The 13564-nt window shown below is 37.2% G+C and overlaps 1 protein-coding gene across 1 annotated transcript in view; it reads left to right on the forward strand.

The window, feature by feature from the left end:
• The window catches only part of LOC126263224 (piezo-type mechanosensitive ion channel component), a 686714-nt gene that overhangs the window by 416739 nt on the left and 256411 nt on the right, over positions 1-13564 (forward strand). The window contains exon 29 of the mRNA XM_049960308.1: positions 4954-5084. Coding sequence (XP_049816265.1) covers positions 4954-5084 — 131 coding nt within the window. The remainder of the gene's footprint in view (positions 1-4953; positions 5085-13564) is intronic.

Consider the following 13564-nt stretch of genomic DNA (forward strand, 5'->3'; position numbering starts at 1 on the left):
GCAAAGGAAAAGTTGCAGTCACAAGTTGTGGATTCACAGTTGCCTTGAAGTCCACGCAAAGTCGCAATTTTCCGGAAGGTTTTGGCAAAATTACTAAGGGTGAGGCCCAGAGAGAAGCCTGCACACGTTCAATTACACCTTGAGATTCTAAACCGTGTAATGTTCTTGCGACCTCATCACGCAGTGCGTGGGGAACATTGCGCGCTCTGAAAAATTTCGGTTGCGCGTTTTCTTTCAGTTCCAAATGTGCTTCATAGTTCTTAGCGCAACCAAGGCCCGGTGCAAAAATGTCTGCAAATTCTTCACAAAGACTAGCAACACTGGCGGAAGGCACAGTCTGATTCACTGATAGGACCTGATTTACGATAGACATGTTAAACAATTGAAATAAATCTAAACCAAACAAGTTCACTGCCGTAGAAGAACGAAGAACGTAAAATGACACAAGTTGTGTTTGTCCCTTGTATGTGGCAAGAAGGCTGCACTGTCCTAACACAGTTATCTGCTGTCCTAAGTAACTATTGAGCTGAACATTTGCGGCCCGCAACGGAGGTTTGCCCAGTTGTTTGTACGTGTCTTTATTGAGCAATGAAACTGCAGCTCCGGTATCGAGCTGGAATGGTATCACTTTGCCTCCAAAGTCTAAGTCTACAAAAAGTTTATTGTCCTGCTGACGACAATAGCGACTTTCACGTGCAATTTGAACTGATACAGGTACAGAAGCACTTGCGACTTTACGGGATTTCCGGCGACGTCGACGCACACTTATTGTGGGACGAACACAGGCACTGTGAGAGAAAGGGGCACTGGACGGGGTGGAATTAACGACATGAATGTCCACGGGCGAAGATCCACGAGCCTGATTGTCCCTGGTTCGATTCCGGCGCGAAGCAAAGGGCCTGGAACGGTTTTGATTGTCTGATCTTAGCTTTTTCTGGCAAACACTTTGAACATGTCCTTTCTTATGACAGTAAAAGCAAATAGCTTGGCGTGACGGGCAATTGTCACGCGAATGTCTAGTTGCACACCGCGGGCATGATTTTAGAACTGCATTGGCATGCTTATGCGGCACACGTGTTTGCGAGCTAGGCTGCAGCTGCGCTGACGTGCGCAAGGGCCGTTTAGCGTCCCGTGCTGCGCGCCCGGCGGGCCGGTCAATGCGACACACTGCTGGCGAAGTTTCAAAGGATTCCTGAGCAAAGTCAAGTGTGTCTCGCCTATCCAATATGTCTATTACTTGTTGAAGGGAGGGATTAACTAGTTTCAAAATCTGTTCCCGTATGCGAACATCAGAAACGTTCTGTGCTATTGCATCACGCACCATAGTATTTGAATACGGAAGTCCACATTCACATGCAAAATCACAATCCCTAGTAAGTCCTTGCAATGTTGCAACCCACTCCCTATTAGTCTGACCGGCCGTACGTTTCGTACGAAAGAACGTATACCTTTTTGCAACTACATTAACTGTTTCTTTGAAATAGGCATCTAAAGCAGACAAAATTTCTTCGTAGGACAGAGTTGCTATGTCGCGTCGGGGAAACAATTTCACTATCACATGGTAGGTGGACACACCGACACAAGAAAGCAAAAATGGCTGCCGCTCATTACCTTGAATTCTGTAGGCGGCTAGATGGAAGCCGAACTGTCGAGACCATTCTTGCCAGGTCTCGTGGGTTGAATCAAAATTACGGAAGGACAGCGCAACAGCGTGTTGTGGCTGCGGTAGCGATGAAGCGGCGGCGGCCGCATTGGTTTGCAGCGCACGTTGACCCTGGACGAGCTGTCCCAGGGCATCCAATAACGCCTGCGTCTGCTGATTCTGCAAGCGATAAAATTCGGACAGAACATCTGGCGAAGCCATGACACAAGTAAATGTAAGCAATCAGAAAGAACACTTTTCCCTCGTCGCCAATGATGTGTTGGTGAATGTGCCAACACCTTGTAGATAGAGGAGGCCGAAATGCACGCTATCTAACGCAGACGGGCGTGAATTCTGGAACAGGATAAGTAGTGAATTCTAATAAGAAAAGTATGCAGCTCCTCTAATACTTAACTTTTATTTATCCTTGTTGTGAATACAGCATTCTTGATGAGACATTTCATACGATAACTATCAAACTATGTAAGGCTAATGGCGCCTTGCTAAGTCGTAGCCATTAACTTAGCTGAAGGCTATTCTGTCTCTCGGCAAATGAGAGCAAAGGCTTCGTCCGTATAGGCGCTAGCAACGTCGTCGTACAACTGGGGCGAGTTCTCGTACGTCTCTCGAGACCTGCCATGTGGTGGCGCTCGGTCTGCGATCACACAGTGGCGACACGCGGATCCGACATGTACTAATGGACCGCGGCCGATTTAAGCTACCACCTAGCAAGTGTGGTGTCTAGCAGTGACACCACACAATTTTGTATTCATTACCAAATACTAACAAAGCTTGGTATATCAGTTACCCTTAACAGATATTACAGTAATATGTGTACTGCTGAAACAACAGTTGGACAAACATAATCTATGACAGGTCAATGACACTTACAAATCATTCCATACATTCAGAATAAACTGGAATTATACAACAGTATGTTGTTTCTTGTATTGTGATTTGCAAAGAACTAAGCATTGAATTAGCAACACTCCAGTAAATGCCTTTATTCTTTCAAGAATCAAACTTTTATGTATTAAATAGCTTCAAACATCTGATTACCTTACAAACGAGTTAATGTGTTTAATATCTGATGTTAACCATGTAAGCAAGAAAAGTTTGGAAAATGGTTGAAATGATGCAGGAAGTTTCTTGGAAGTCATTAAGGGCTTTCATTATGAAATACTGGCTCAATAAAATCTGGGTAGTATGTGTTTCATTTTAAGCAAAAGCTAGTTATTCTCACACCTCAGTGTTTATGACATCATATCCCTTGAAGTGTGTGTCATACGATGATCTAATTTTGTAGGTACATTCAGTGATGTATTTAGATACTGTCTGCAAACTGTGTTACAAATAGACAGTAATAAAGAAGTAATAATTAAAACGTTGTGTCAGATGCTGCAAAAATGTAATAAGGGATAAACATTGTTCGTTTAGTCGTTTTGTGGAAAAGGGGGGTGGGGAATATTAGCAAGAAATAGTTTTGTGGGGGCCTCACATTTTGTGTAAAGTTTGTGGGAAGTTTACTAAATGCTTTCATTCTAAGATATTGCATGAATGAAGTCTGGGTATTTGTGTGCCATCAATTATGCGGCCTCAAGGTAAAAAAACAAAGTTTTTAAATTTAAATTTGTCTTATTGTATTAAACTTCTAATGTATACACCACTTAATGAGTAAATTATGACAACATTTTCAATTTGTAAATCGGTCAATAATTACGTGAAATATTGAAAATCAAATTTTTGTTGCCCCCTAGAAGCTGTTAGATAGGCAGTCTGCAACTGCTGATGGGTTGCATGTACACGGATAAATAAAAACAAGTTTACCAGGCTCTTGTTTGGTAAACATTATGCATAGAAAATAAAGAACAAATATTTTCTGATATTGCCTGTTTAAAGACCATCGTATGTTCTTTCTGATACTTATTAAATTAGTGGAGTGGTTATTTCCTTCATGCTCTGATTTGTGATTTGGCTTGCTCCATTAGAAGGGAACCTTTGTGTATTACTTCTAGAAATCTATATGTTTACCATATTTTTTCCTCTGTGACGAGTGTGGTAGTTTTATCTTCACAATTAAAATGCAGTTCTAACACAATAATTAAATTTTATGACCAAAGCGCAGTCTACATCACTTATTTGTATTGGAAAGACCAGTTTCAACTGAATTAAGCCATTATAAGATCTAAACTAGGGATAGGGTGAGAGCAGCCAGAAGAATCAGCTGCTGTGAGAGATAATATGATTTTGGATCTGAAGATGTGGCCATACTTAATCATTACAGTAAAAATACATGATCTTGACTGCTCTTTGTTCACAGAGCTACTAAACAAGATCACTGCTTTCTCAAGGTGCTATAAATTTGTCTCTTCTTACAGTAATTGAAGATATTTGGAGTTGAGATGTGTATATATAAAATTGCTGATGTATATTTTCAAATTTCAGACAACTTTTGCAAAGGCTTGTCTCAGTCTCTTTTAACAATAAATGTTGTTGTGTGTAACACTTCATTATTTCATTGTCCGCTCTATGTAGCCGTCATGCTTTCAGTGTTTCTAATGCTGTACATGCAATTAACATAAAGACATGCTTGCATATACTGCTAACCTATGTGTTATATGTAGGAAAATTCTACAAAATTTGGTTATGTAACTGTAATTTTGCTGTCATAACTTGGTGTGTTGCATATACTGCTAACCTATGTGTTATATGTAGGGAAATTGTACAAAATCTGGTTAGGTAACTATAATTTTTGCTGTTTCATAACCTAGCTTGTTTTTATGCAGTTATTTAGCGGCCTGTAGAAAGCTAATTTAACTTAAGACACTAAATTATTTATGCTGATGACAAGAGTCAGCTGCAAACTATTTGCAAATAATTAGCCAAGTTTTACTTCAGATGTAATTAAAAATACACCATTTAAATATTGGCAAATGTTATACAATGTTCAAAAGATGTTTTTTGTTGTTTTTTATTGTTAATTAAAAAATCTATATTGTAGATAAATTATGTGTCATAATTTATCAAAGTAAAGTCTTGCAGTAAATAGTCCATGCCACCAATATGCTAATATCATCTCAGCTTTTAAGACTCTCTTTATTACTTTCCTCATGACAGACAACTATATCATAGTTTTTCTATTAGCATAAGTACAGTCAATTCAAATCTTGCAGTGTATAGTGTTGTTCTGTCAGACACACTGTATTTTTTCAATGTGATGTGGACAATATCTTCCTATTTTGTTTCTGATCAAGGTGTTTTTACTGTGTTCTCTGATGAGCAAGTCATAAAATAATAATTTTCATTTTCAGCAATTCGCTCTGGTGACTATTATATGTTTGAGGAATTTGATGATGAGGACATTCTAGATGCAGATAAAGATGAATCAGATGAGTATGATCAGCATTTTGATACTGATAAAAGGAGGGCTACTCTTGGTGAGGTAAGATGGACTTTGTGGTACTGGAATAAATTTTCATTAAGTATGGTACTGGAAATATCATACAGTTAAAAGAGAACAAGAAATGTTGTTGCCTTGCTGCAGAAAAATTAACAGTTGATGATTTGAACATATGGGCAAAATATACAAAATGTCAGATTTTTTTTCATTTACCATGCTTTTATATAGAACTTCGTATGAAGAGTATGCATATTTCTGCAAGAAATTTGGGAGATGTACACATCAGCATATAAATTGTTAATTTCATCAGATCTCCAAATAAAAATGTTCTTTTTCCTCAATGGTTAAAAGTATCATAAAATATATTAAGTGGGCTCTTCTTCCCTTTCTCAATATTTATTTCAGGTTCACCGTATAAGAGATCCAGGTCATTTATTTGATGATGATAAATATTTTCTTAACAATTATCATTTGAATTTTTTTTGCTGAGCATACTGAAAATTGTAAGAGTTTTCAGCAGATGTGTTATGCTGGTATTGATTAAGTGTCATTCTTAGTGATACTGTATACATTTTGTAAGCATACTACATTTCTAGAATTTGATTCTTGTAGAGTTAAAACCAGTTCTTCTTAAGAATGTGATGTTTGTTGCTAATTTTTTATGGTCTGAAGATAACCCTCTTGTTGCTAGCAGAGGTTGGAGTCCAGCTCAATCTCAGTCTCACTATTTACTTTTCCCATTTTGAAACCTATTTTCCCCTTTTGATGTGTGCTTTTCAACACTTTAATTTACTTTCATAAAATTTCACCCAAGTTGACTCTCTTCATATTTTACTGTTGCTTCATTAGTTTTTGCATTCAGCACTGTTCCTTTGAAAACAGAGCTGAACACACAAAAAGTCTTTCTTTATAGGTATCGGGGTTGTATGGCTGATGTTGCAACAGTTGTCAGCCTTATTTCAAAGTAATTGCAAACTATTTTTTGCAGTGTGTTTTGGTTCCTTGTGCTATGGCACAGATATTTTTTTAAAAATTTATAATACAGCACCACCAGTATGGAAACAATCTTTTTTTTCCGTATATCATAGGGAATTGGACCTATAACGTCTCAGTGTTATTGGCACTTCTTCACAGACCGCGCCGTCTTCTTCTTATTTTTCTTCTTCTTCTTTTTTACTGCATGACTAAAATGTTCCTCTTCATACTATGTGCTTCTTGGCTTTTATTTCACAGCACTGACTAAACTGCATTAAAAAAAAATTGTGCCACTTGGACATCTGCAAATGAATGTGGGCTCTGATTCAAGGGAACAAGTAATAAACCTTATTAAAAAATTTTTTTTTAATTAAAAAAAATTGTCACTGTTAAATAAACACAAAACAGTGAGCAAAATAAAGGCAGTCTGCTCAGAAGTGCACAGCTGTGGAATCAAAATCTGCTGGTGGATAACATTCAATCTTCAGTTGCTCCATCATGTACATTGAAATGTGCCTGGATCAGTTCTCCTTTGCATGTTGCTCCTCCTGAGGTCATCCAGTGTGAAGAAGATTCCTACAGTGAGGCACAGCAATTTTCAACTAATTCTAAGTCCATTCAGTGGCGTTGATATCGTCAGATATCTCAGACAATTCCATACTGTTGATTGCTGCCTTCTAGAGGAAGGTGTCCCCAAGGTGGGTAAAGTTTGCACATACATTACCACCTTGAAAGGTGAATGAATCACCGAAATGTTGACTGTAAGCTAGAAAATGGTTTTGGGGCAGCCTCTCCTAATACTGCACAGCCTCAAGTTACACTTGATAGATAGGGACTGGCCCACATATGTACAGCTTTTTTATGATGGCCATTGTCTTCTCCTTTTCAACTTTTGTAGTTCCTTGTTCATCCAGTCTTCTTCCTGAAGGTACCTCGCATTCATCATATCATTAAAATCTCGCATCGATCTTGTAGGTGGTCTTCCCTTTTTTTTTTTTTTTTTTTTTTTTTTTTTTTTTTTTTTTTCTCCCCCCACTCAGCTGATTCAGATTCAGATTCTTTATTGGTCATTCAGCATTATTACATGCAATAGACTTCGTCTGTTCACTTAACCTATTAATGTTACAAAATAAACTTTTATATCTAAAAACAAAGATGATGTGACTTTTACCTTAGGGGGAAAAAAGGACGGGTATACACTCGCACACACACACATATCCATCCACACATATACAGACACAAGCAGACATATTTATAGATATATTTTTAGATATTTTTTAGATATTTAAGTTGATATTGGGCATTTCTAAAAATTCTTCTAATGAATAGAATGGATTAGTTAACAAGAAGTTATGAACATTGTCTTTAAATAATTTATCAGGCTTGATTGACCCATTTTTAGACAATTTGTTATATATAGTTTTGGCTACCACTTATCATTCATTTGTGGAGGTGACTGTACTAAGTTAATATTTTGCCTCCTATGACATTGAGAATGTTGTCAATTTCTCCTATAATTTCCTGGATTCTTTCATTTCTGAATGTGTTCCAATCTGGAGATGGGACAACTTGTTCACAAAAAACCAACTCAAGAGTCATCAATTTATTTACTCCTTTTTTTATTAGCTCCCATGTTTCAGAGTCTTTTATGGTGATATTCTTTATGATTGACTTGCACTCTATAGTAAGGAATTAAGTTGGCCAATCGCTCTTTTTCCTTGCACCGTTTCATTTGTGATGTCTTACGTTCTTCTTCCATTTGTTGTAAAAATGATGCTCAAGTATTTAAATGTGCAGAGATTTTTAATTTTGCAGAATCCTACATTCAAGTCTTCTTATTCGTCTTCACCTGCTTTGAGCCTTCTTCCTGAAAGTGTAAGTGAAGTCATATTTGTCTACCACTCTCAGGACCAAGTCATTTGTGAAGAGTAAAGCATACAGTATTTCTACTCCTACAGGGATTCTCATTCCACAACATTTCTTCTTCCAATTTTGCAAAACTTTATTCTTTAAAGAAAGTTGGTGGTAATGAGCACCATTATCTTAGACCCTTATTTGTGGAGAATTCATGGGAAGTTTTGTTACCCACTTAAACTATACTATTGCAATCCTCATAAGTTTCTTATTACCTGGATGTACCTGTTACCAATATCAAAATTTTGCATTGCCAACCACAAGTTACTTAGTTGAACTATATTGTTTGCCTTCTGCAAATCAATAAATGTTAAGTGAAGAGTCGCTCCTCTTTTTAGCTTTATTTCAATTAGGTGTTTAAGAGTGGATGTGCCTTATGTTCATGAGGTCCTGCTCTTAACCCATTCTGTTCCTCTGACTCTGTTATTTGCACTTCTGTTTTATGCGTTATTACTTTTCCTTGCAATTGAGCTGTTGTATGCTAATTCCTGTATAGTTTGCACAATTATTCCAGCTACTTTTTAAAATATGAATGGAATAATTGCTCCCCCCCCACACACACACACCAATTCATTTCTGCCCGCATTTCTAAAACTGCTGAGTTCAGGAGTTTTGCCAAGCATTTAGGTTTTCCATTTGCCATTAATTTGTGACTTCTGGTTCTCTCTCTCTCTCTCTCTCTCTCTCTCTCTCTCTCTCTCTCTCTCTCCAAGGGCTTCATTTGCAGCATTGTATGCACATTTTCAGATTTTCATACATTTAATTGGGTTATCTTCTCTTATTCTCTCCAGTTTTTAACTGGCCTCACGTGGTACAAGAATTTATCTGAGCCATTTCTTAACTCTTCAATATTACAACTGATATTATTTAATTAAGTTCCATTTTTGTCAGCTGCTCCTTTACAGTGTAAGTTTTGTTTTTAGGGAAAAAAAGTTTTTGCTATGAATAAGAAATGATCTGAGCCACTAACAATTTGCACTGGTGTGTAAAACTTAAGGATGAAAGGACAGAAAGGACAGCAACTTTTGCGTGGTGTGTCACTGCCAAGTAACGTAACTCGATAAAATGAGAACTGTACAGAGGAAGAACTGCTAGAGTGTAGTACAGAAAGCAACTGAAAGAAATATCAGTGAGATGAAAAGAAATTGTAATGCAGGAGAACAGAACAGTATGAAATGCAGTTTACAATTCCATGCATATCGGAGATTACGATACTATCAAACGATGTTTAAACAAGATTATATATGTGCAGGATTTTAAATTGTAACATTGCTAGCTCACCATATCTATGAAAACTAGTTGACTTATGATGAAGCTAAACCAAAATGTGCCAAACATAATGTAAACATAGGTTGAAGTTATCCTTTGTGGAATTAATGCACAGAAGTGTAAAAGCAAGTAAAATGGAACCCACTATAAAGATACAGGATTCATATTAGGAACAAAAGTTAAACTGTGATTGTAAAATAATTAACACAAATTATTGAAGTATTGTTATCAATGTATATTTTGTGAAATTTTAATATAAAAACAATGATGTTTCGACAGGCTAACTATGTCAAAAATATTGTCATGAGTTGCTAAACCAAAATGTGCACCCAGTTTTGTGAAAGCATATAACTCTCAATTATAAGTTTAATTATTTTCAATTTAAACAGTACATAAATTGATGTAATTCTTGGCTCTTATATGAGGACCTGTGTTGTGATGCAATAAACATATTTTGAAAGTATTTTGTGCGAGTCAACTACCAGTATGTTATTTTTGGTGAACTTCACGCAAATTGTCTGATGCGTAAAACTGAATCCAGATGACACTTTAAATGGAAGAACTGTATTAAAACTGTGTTACAGGCCTCATCATCATTCAAAAATCAGCAGGTTAAGCAGTTGGAAAGTAGTCACCACAACTGATTACTTTTAAAGTGCCACTTTCATTCGAAGACAATAATTACTCTCAAGTCACTGTGATTCCTGATTGCCCCTGGCCATTACAAAAGGTGGAATGCCATCCTTAATAGCTCATGTGATCACAACAGATGGGGCTGCATGCTCTACAATGTGCTCCCATACTAACCATAAGGTTAGTAAGTAGTTCTTGTGGTAAGGTGCTCCATTTCTTCACCAGTGGAGTTGACAACTATTGTATGGTGGTTGTTGCATGTGGACGTGCTGCAATAGGTCTCACGAACACACCCCGCATGTGCTTGGTGGAATGTAAGTTGGAGAAACAGGCAGTCCAGTCCATTCGCTGAATATCATTTCGTCCCAGGAGGTGCTCCACCTTGCAGTCGTGCTCTGTCATCCATAAAAATTAAGTCAGCGTCAAAAGCACCCCTGAAAAGACACACACAGGGAAAGAGTACAGGGTCACAATAACACTGACTGGTGAGGTCTATAAGCCCATGCAACATTATGCCTCATAACACCTGGGCCACCGAAAGTATCATGTTCCACAATACTCCCTGTGCCCTCATATGGCAAGAACTGGAAACTTGTAATGCATCCAGTAACATTTTGCAACATGATTATTTTGGTGGTCCGGGTGTTACGGCATGGGGAGACATAATGCTACATGGGAATATTCACCTCCCAATCTTTGAACACTGTACACTTGCGACTCAACATTATTGTGTCACTGTGTTCCTTCCCTGACTGTGTCTTTCCACGGTTGCATTCGCTCCCGACTTCATTTTTATGGGTGGTGGTGGTGGTGGTGGTGGTGGTGGTGGTGATGTATGACCACATCAAAAAGCCTTGTTGAAATGAGATGATATTCGGCTACTGGACTTGGCTGCTGTTCCCGACTTAAATCCTTTTGAGTATGTGTGGCACGCTTTGGGAAGATATACTGCATCGCAACCACATGCACCAGTGACCATCCACCAGTTGTCAACTGCACTGGTGAAGGAATGGAACACTTCACCACCAGGACTTCTTATCAACATTTTGGCCAGCGTGGGAGCATGTCACAGTTCTGCTTTGCAATCCATGGTGATCATGTACCCTATTTCCCTATTTAGAACCAAGTCCCATCTTTTGTAATGTTCAAGGGACCATCATGAATTGCAGTAACCTTAGTGTAATTATTGTATTTGACTAAAGTGTCATTTATGTTAATCTCGTTGCACATTTCTTTCAGTTACCTTCTCTTCAATACTGTTGCAATTCTTTCTATGTATGTTCTAAGTTTCATTGAGCATGTTACTTGGCAGTGATACATTATCTGTAAGTTACTTTTGTTCTTATGTTTTGCCGTGTGCAATCAGTGATTGATTTTAAGTTATTTGCTTGTTGCATCCACGTACAGTTGTGAATACGTTGGTGTAAAAGCTACCCATTACCCTTTTGATAGGCGTGCCTTCTAATCGGACAAGGGCAGTCGTGCGTATCTCGCAGATACCACTTCTTGTTAATAAACATTTTCTTTTTAAACATTACATTTTTATCATAAAAGTAATATTAGGTATTATTCGTGGGTTATACAAACAAAAGCAAGATAAAAAAATTATTTAAAAATAAAGTTATGTTTCAAAACACACATTTTCTTCCCACTGCTCACGAGGTATTGATACTTACTTTCCATGTTCGAATGTCAAATTTATACAGGATTGTGCTTGAAATTTTGGTTTCTCAATATACTAAAATTATTTCGAAGTTGAAATACATTCAATGCAAACATTTCTTGAATGATGTAAACAAAACATACCATCCATATACCTCACATTTGAAACAGGTGATTATTTAGAAGCTGAAATACAATCATTGCAAACATTTCTTGAATGCTGTAAACAAATAAACTGTCCACATATTTCACATTTAAAATGGGTGATTCTCATTTTCTTGCTAACTAAACATGGTCGACATCTTTTCTTCAGAGGCTCTTGAAGTTGATCTTTTTCTGCTCTTCCTTGTTGCTGTTGGTGTTCATCATCTGTGTGCAACACATTTAGAACTTGTGTACAGAGGTCTCCAGTTACTTTAGTACTTCTCCTTTTTACATGTTCCTGCACAAGTTGGTTTGAAAGATGTCTGAGATATTTTGTCCTCTTGAGATTACTGCTGGTGTTTCACCACCAGAGGCCATCGCTTTGTGTTTCTCGCAATGTTGAAAGGCCCACAAAGTTTGTTGACAGTGTCAACGTCTCCTTTTGTGTGATTGTAAAAAGTTATAATTTCTGGTTTCTTGAGATCACCTGTTACTTCATCGATTTTTCCATCATTGTGAAGGCTGGATATACTCTTTTTGGCACGTGTGAAAAAAGTGTTGCCTCCCTGTGGTTAAAGGATCCAGGCAGACAGGTTTCTTAGGTTAAAGCCAAAGTCCAGACAGCCAACAATCAAGACAAATAGAATATAAGAAACTTCATGTGCAGTAAATAGGGGCAAAGCTAAGAGCAGTATCAACTTACTTGATCAAAATATCAGGGGAATAAAAAATAAAGTATATGAGCTATTAGTGTGTTTAGATGATCTCAAAAATAAGAATATGATTGATTTATTCTGTCTGTCTGAACACCATGTAACTGTGGGGATGGATAGAGTCAGTACAAATGGGTATAATTTAGCATCTTACACTTGTAGATCTAGGATGGATAAAGGAGAAGCTGCCATTCTCATAAAAACAAGGGTATAAATACAAAACTGTAGAAGTAAGCAAATTTTGTGTTGATCAGCACTTTTAGGTTTGTGCATGTGAACTTCAGCTAGATAATGTAGTATTGATATTAGCAACAGTGTACAGGTCCCCATTAGGGGACTGGGAGCTATTCATAAAAAAGTTTGTCTCTCTATTATGCTGTCTGTCAGACAAAGAGAGGAAGTTATTAATCTGTGGTGATTTCAATGTAAACTTTCTGATAGGAAAAGTGAACTAGAAGTGTTATTAACAACATATAACTTAGAGTCAGTGGTCAATTTCCCCACATGTATAGCTCAAGACATTAGCACTCTAATAGATGATGTTTTTGTACAGAAAGAGGATGTAAAACACATACATGCTTTCCCTGTGGTAAATAGATTGTCAGACCATGATGCACAACTGATTAACTTACAAAACCTAACAGGGTGTACAGTTCAGAAACCATTAAGTAAAAGTGTAAGGTTGCTCAACCCGGTATCTATAGAGCACTTCAGATAAAGTTTAAGAAATGTTAACTGGGGAGATGTATATAATGAGCCAAATGATAATGATAAATGCAACATATTTCTTGATAAATTTATATCCTTTTTTGAGCATTTTTTCCAAAAGAAAATTACTAAATGTAACACCACACACTTTTCAAAGAAACCTTGGATGACTACAGGTATTAAAGTGTCTTCAGAAAGAAAAAGAAAACTGTATGAGACAGCAAGAACTGGTAAAGATCCAGAAGTAGTTTAACACTATAAAAATTATTGTAACACACTGAGAAAAGTTGTAAGGAAATCAAGAAATATGTATGTTAGAGAAGAAATTAACAACTCCGGCAATGAAGTCAAATCAGTATGGAATGTTGTTAGAAGGGAGACAGGAAAAGTAACCACTGGGGTAAGTAGTATTACTATTAGAGAGAATGAGACCATCCCAACCAACAGTACACAAGGAGCTAATGTATTTAACAACCATTTCTTAAGTGTAGGAGAAAAAATGGG

The sequence above is a fragment of the Schistocerca nitens genome, chromosome 6 (assembly GCF_023898315.1).
Source record: "Schistocerca nitens isolate TAMUIC-IGC-003100 chromosome 6, iqSchNite1.1, whole genome shotgun sequence".
Classification (NCBI taxonomy): Eukaryota; Metazoa; Arthropoda; class Insecta; order Orthoptera; family Acrididae; genus Schistocerca; species Schistocerca nitens.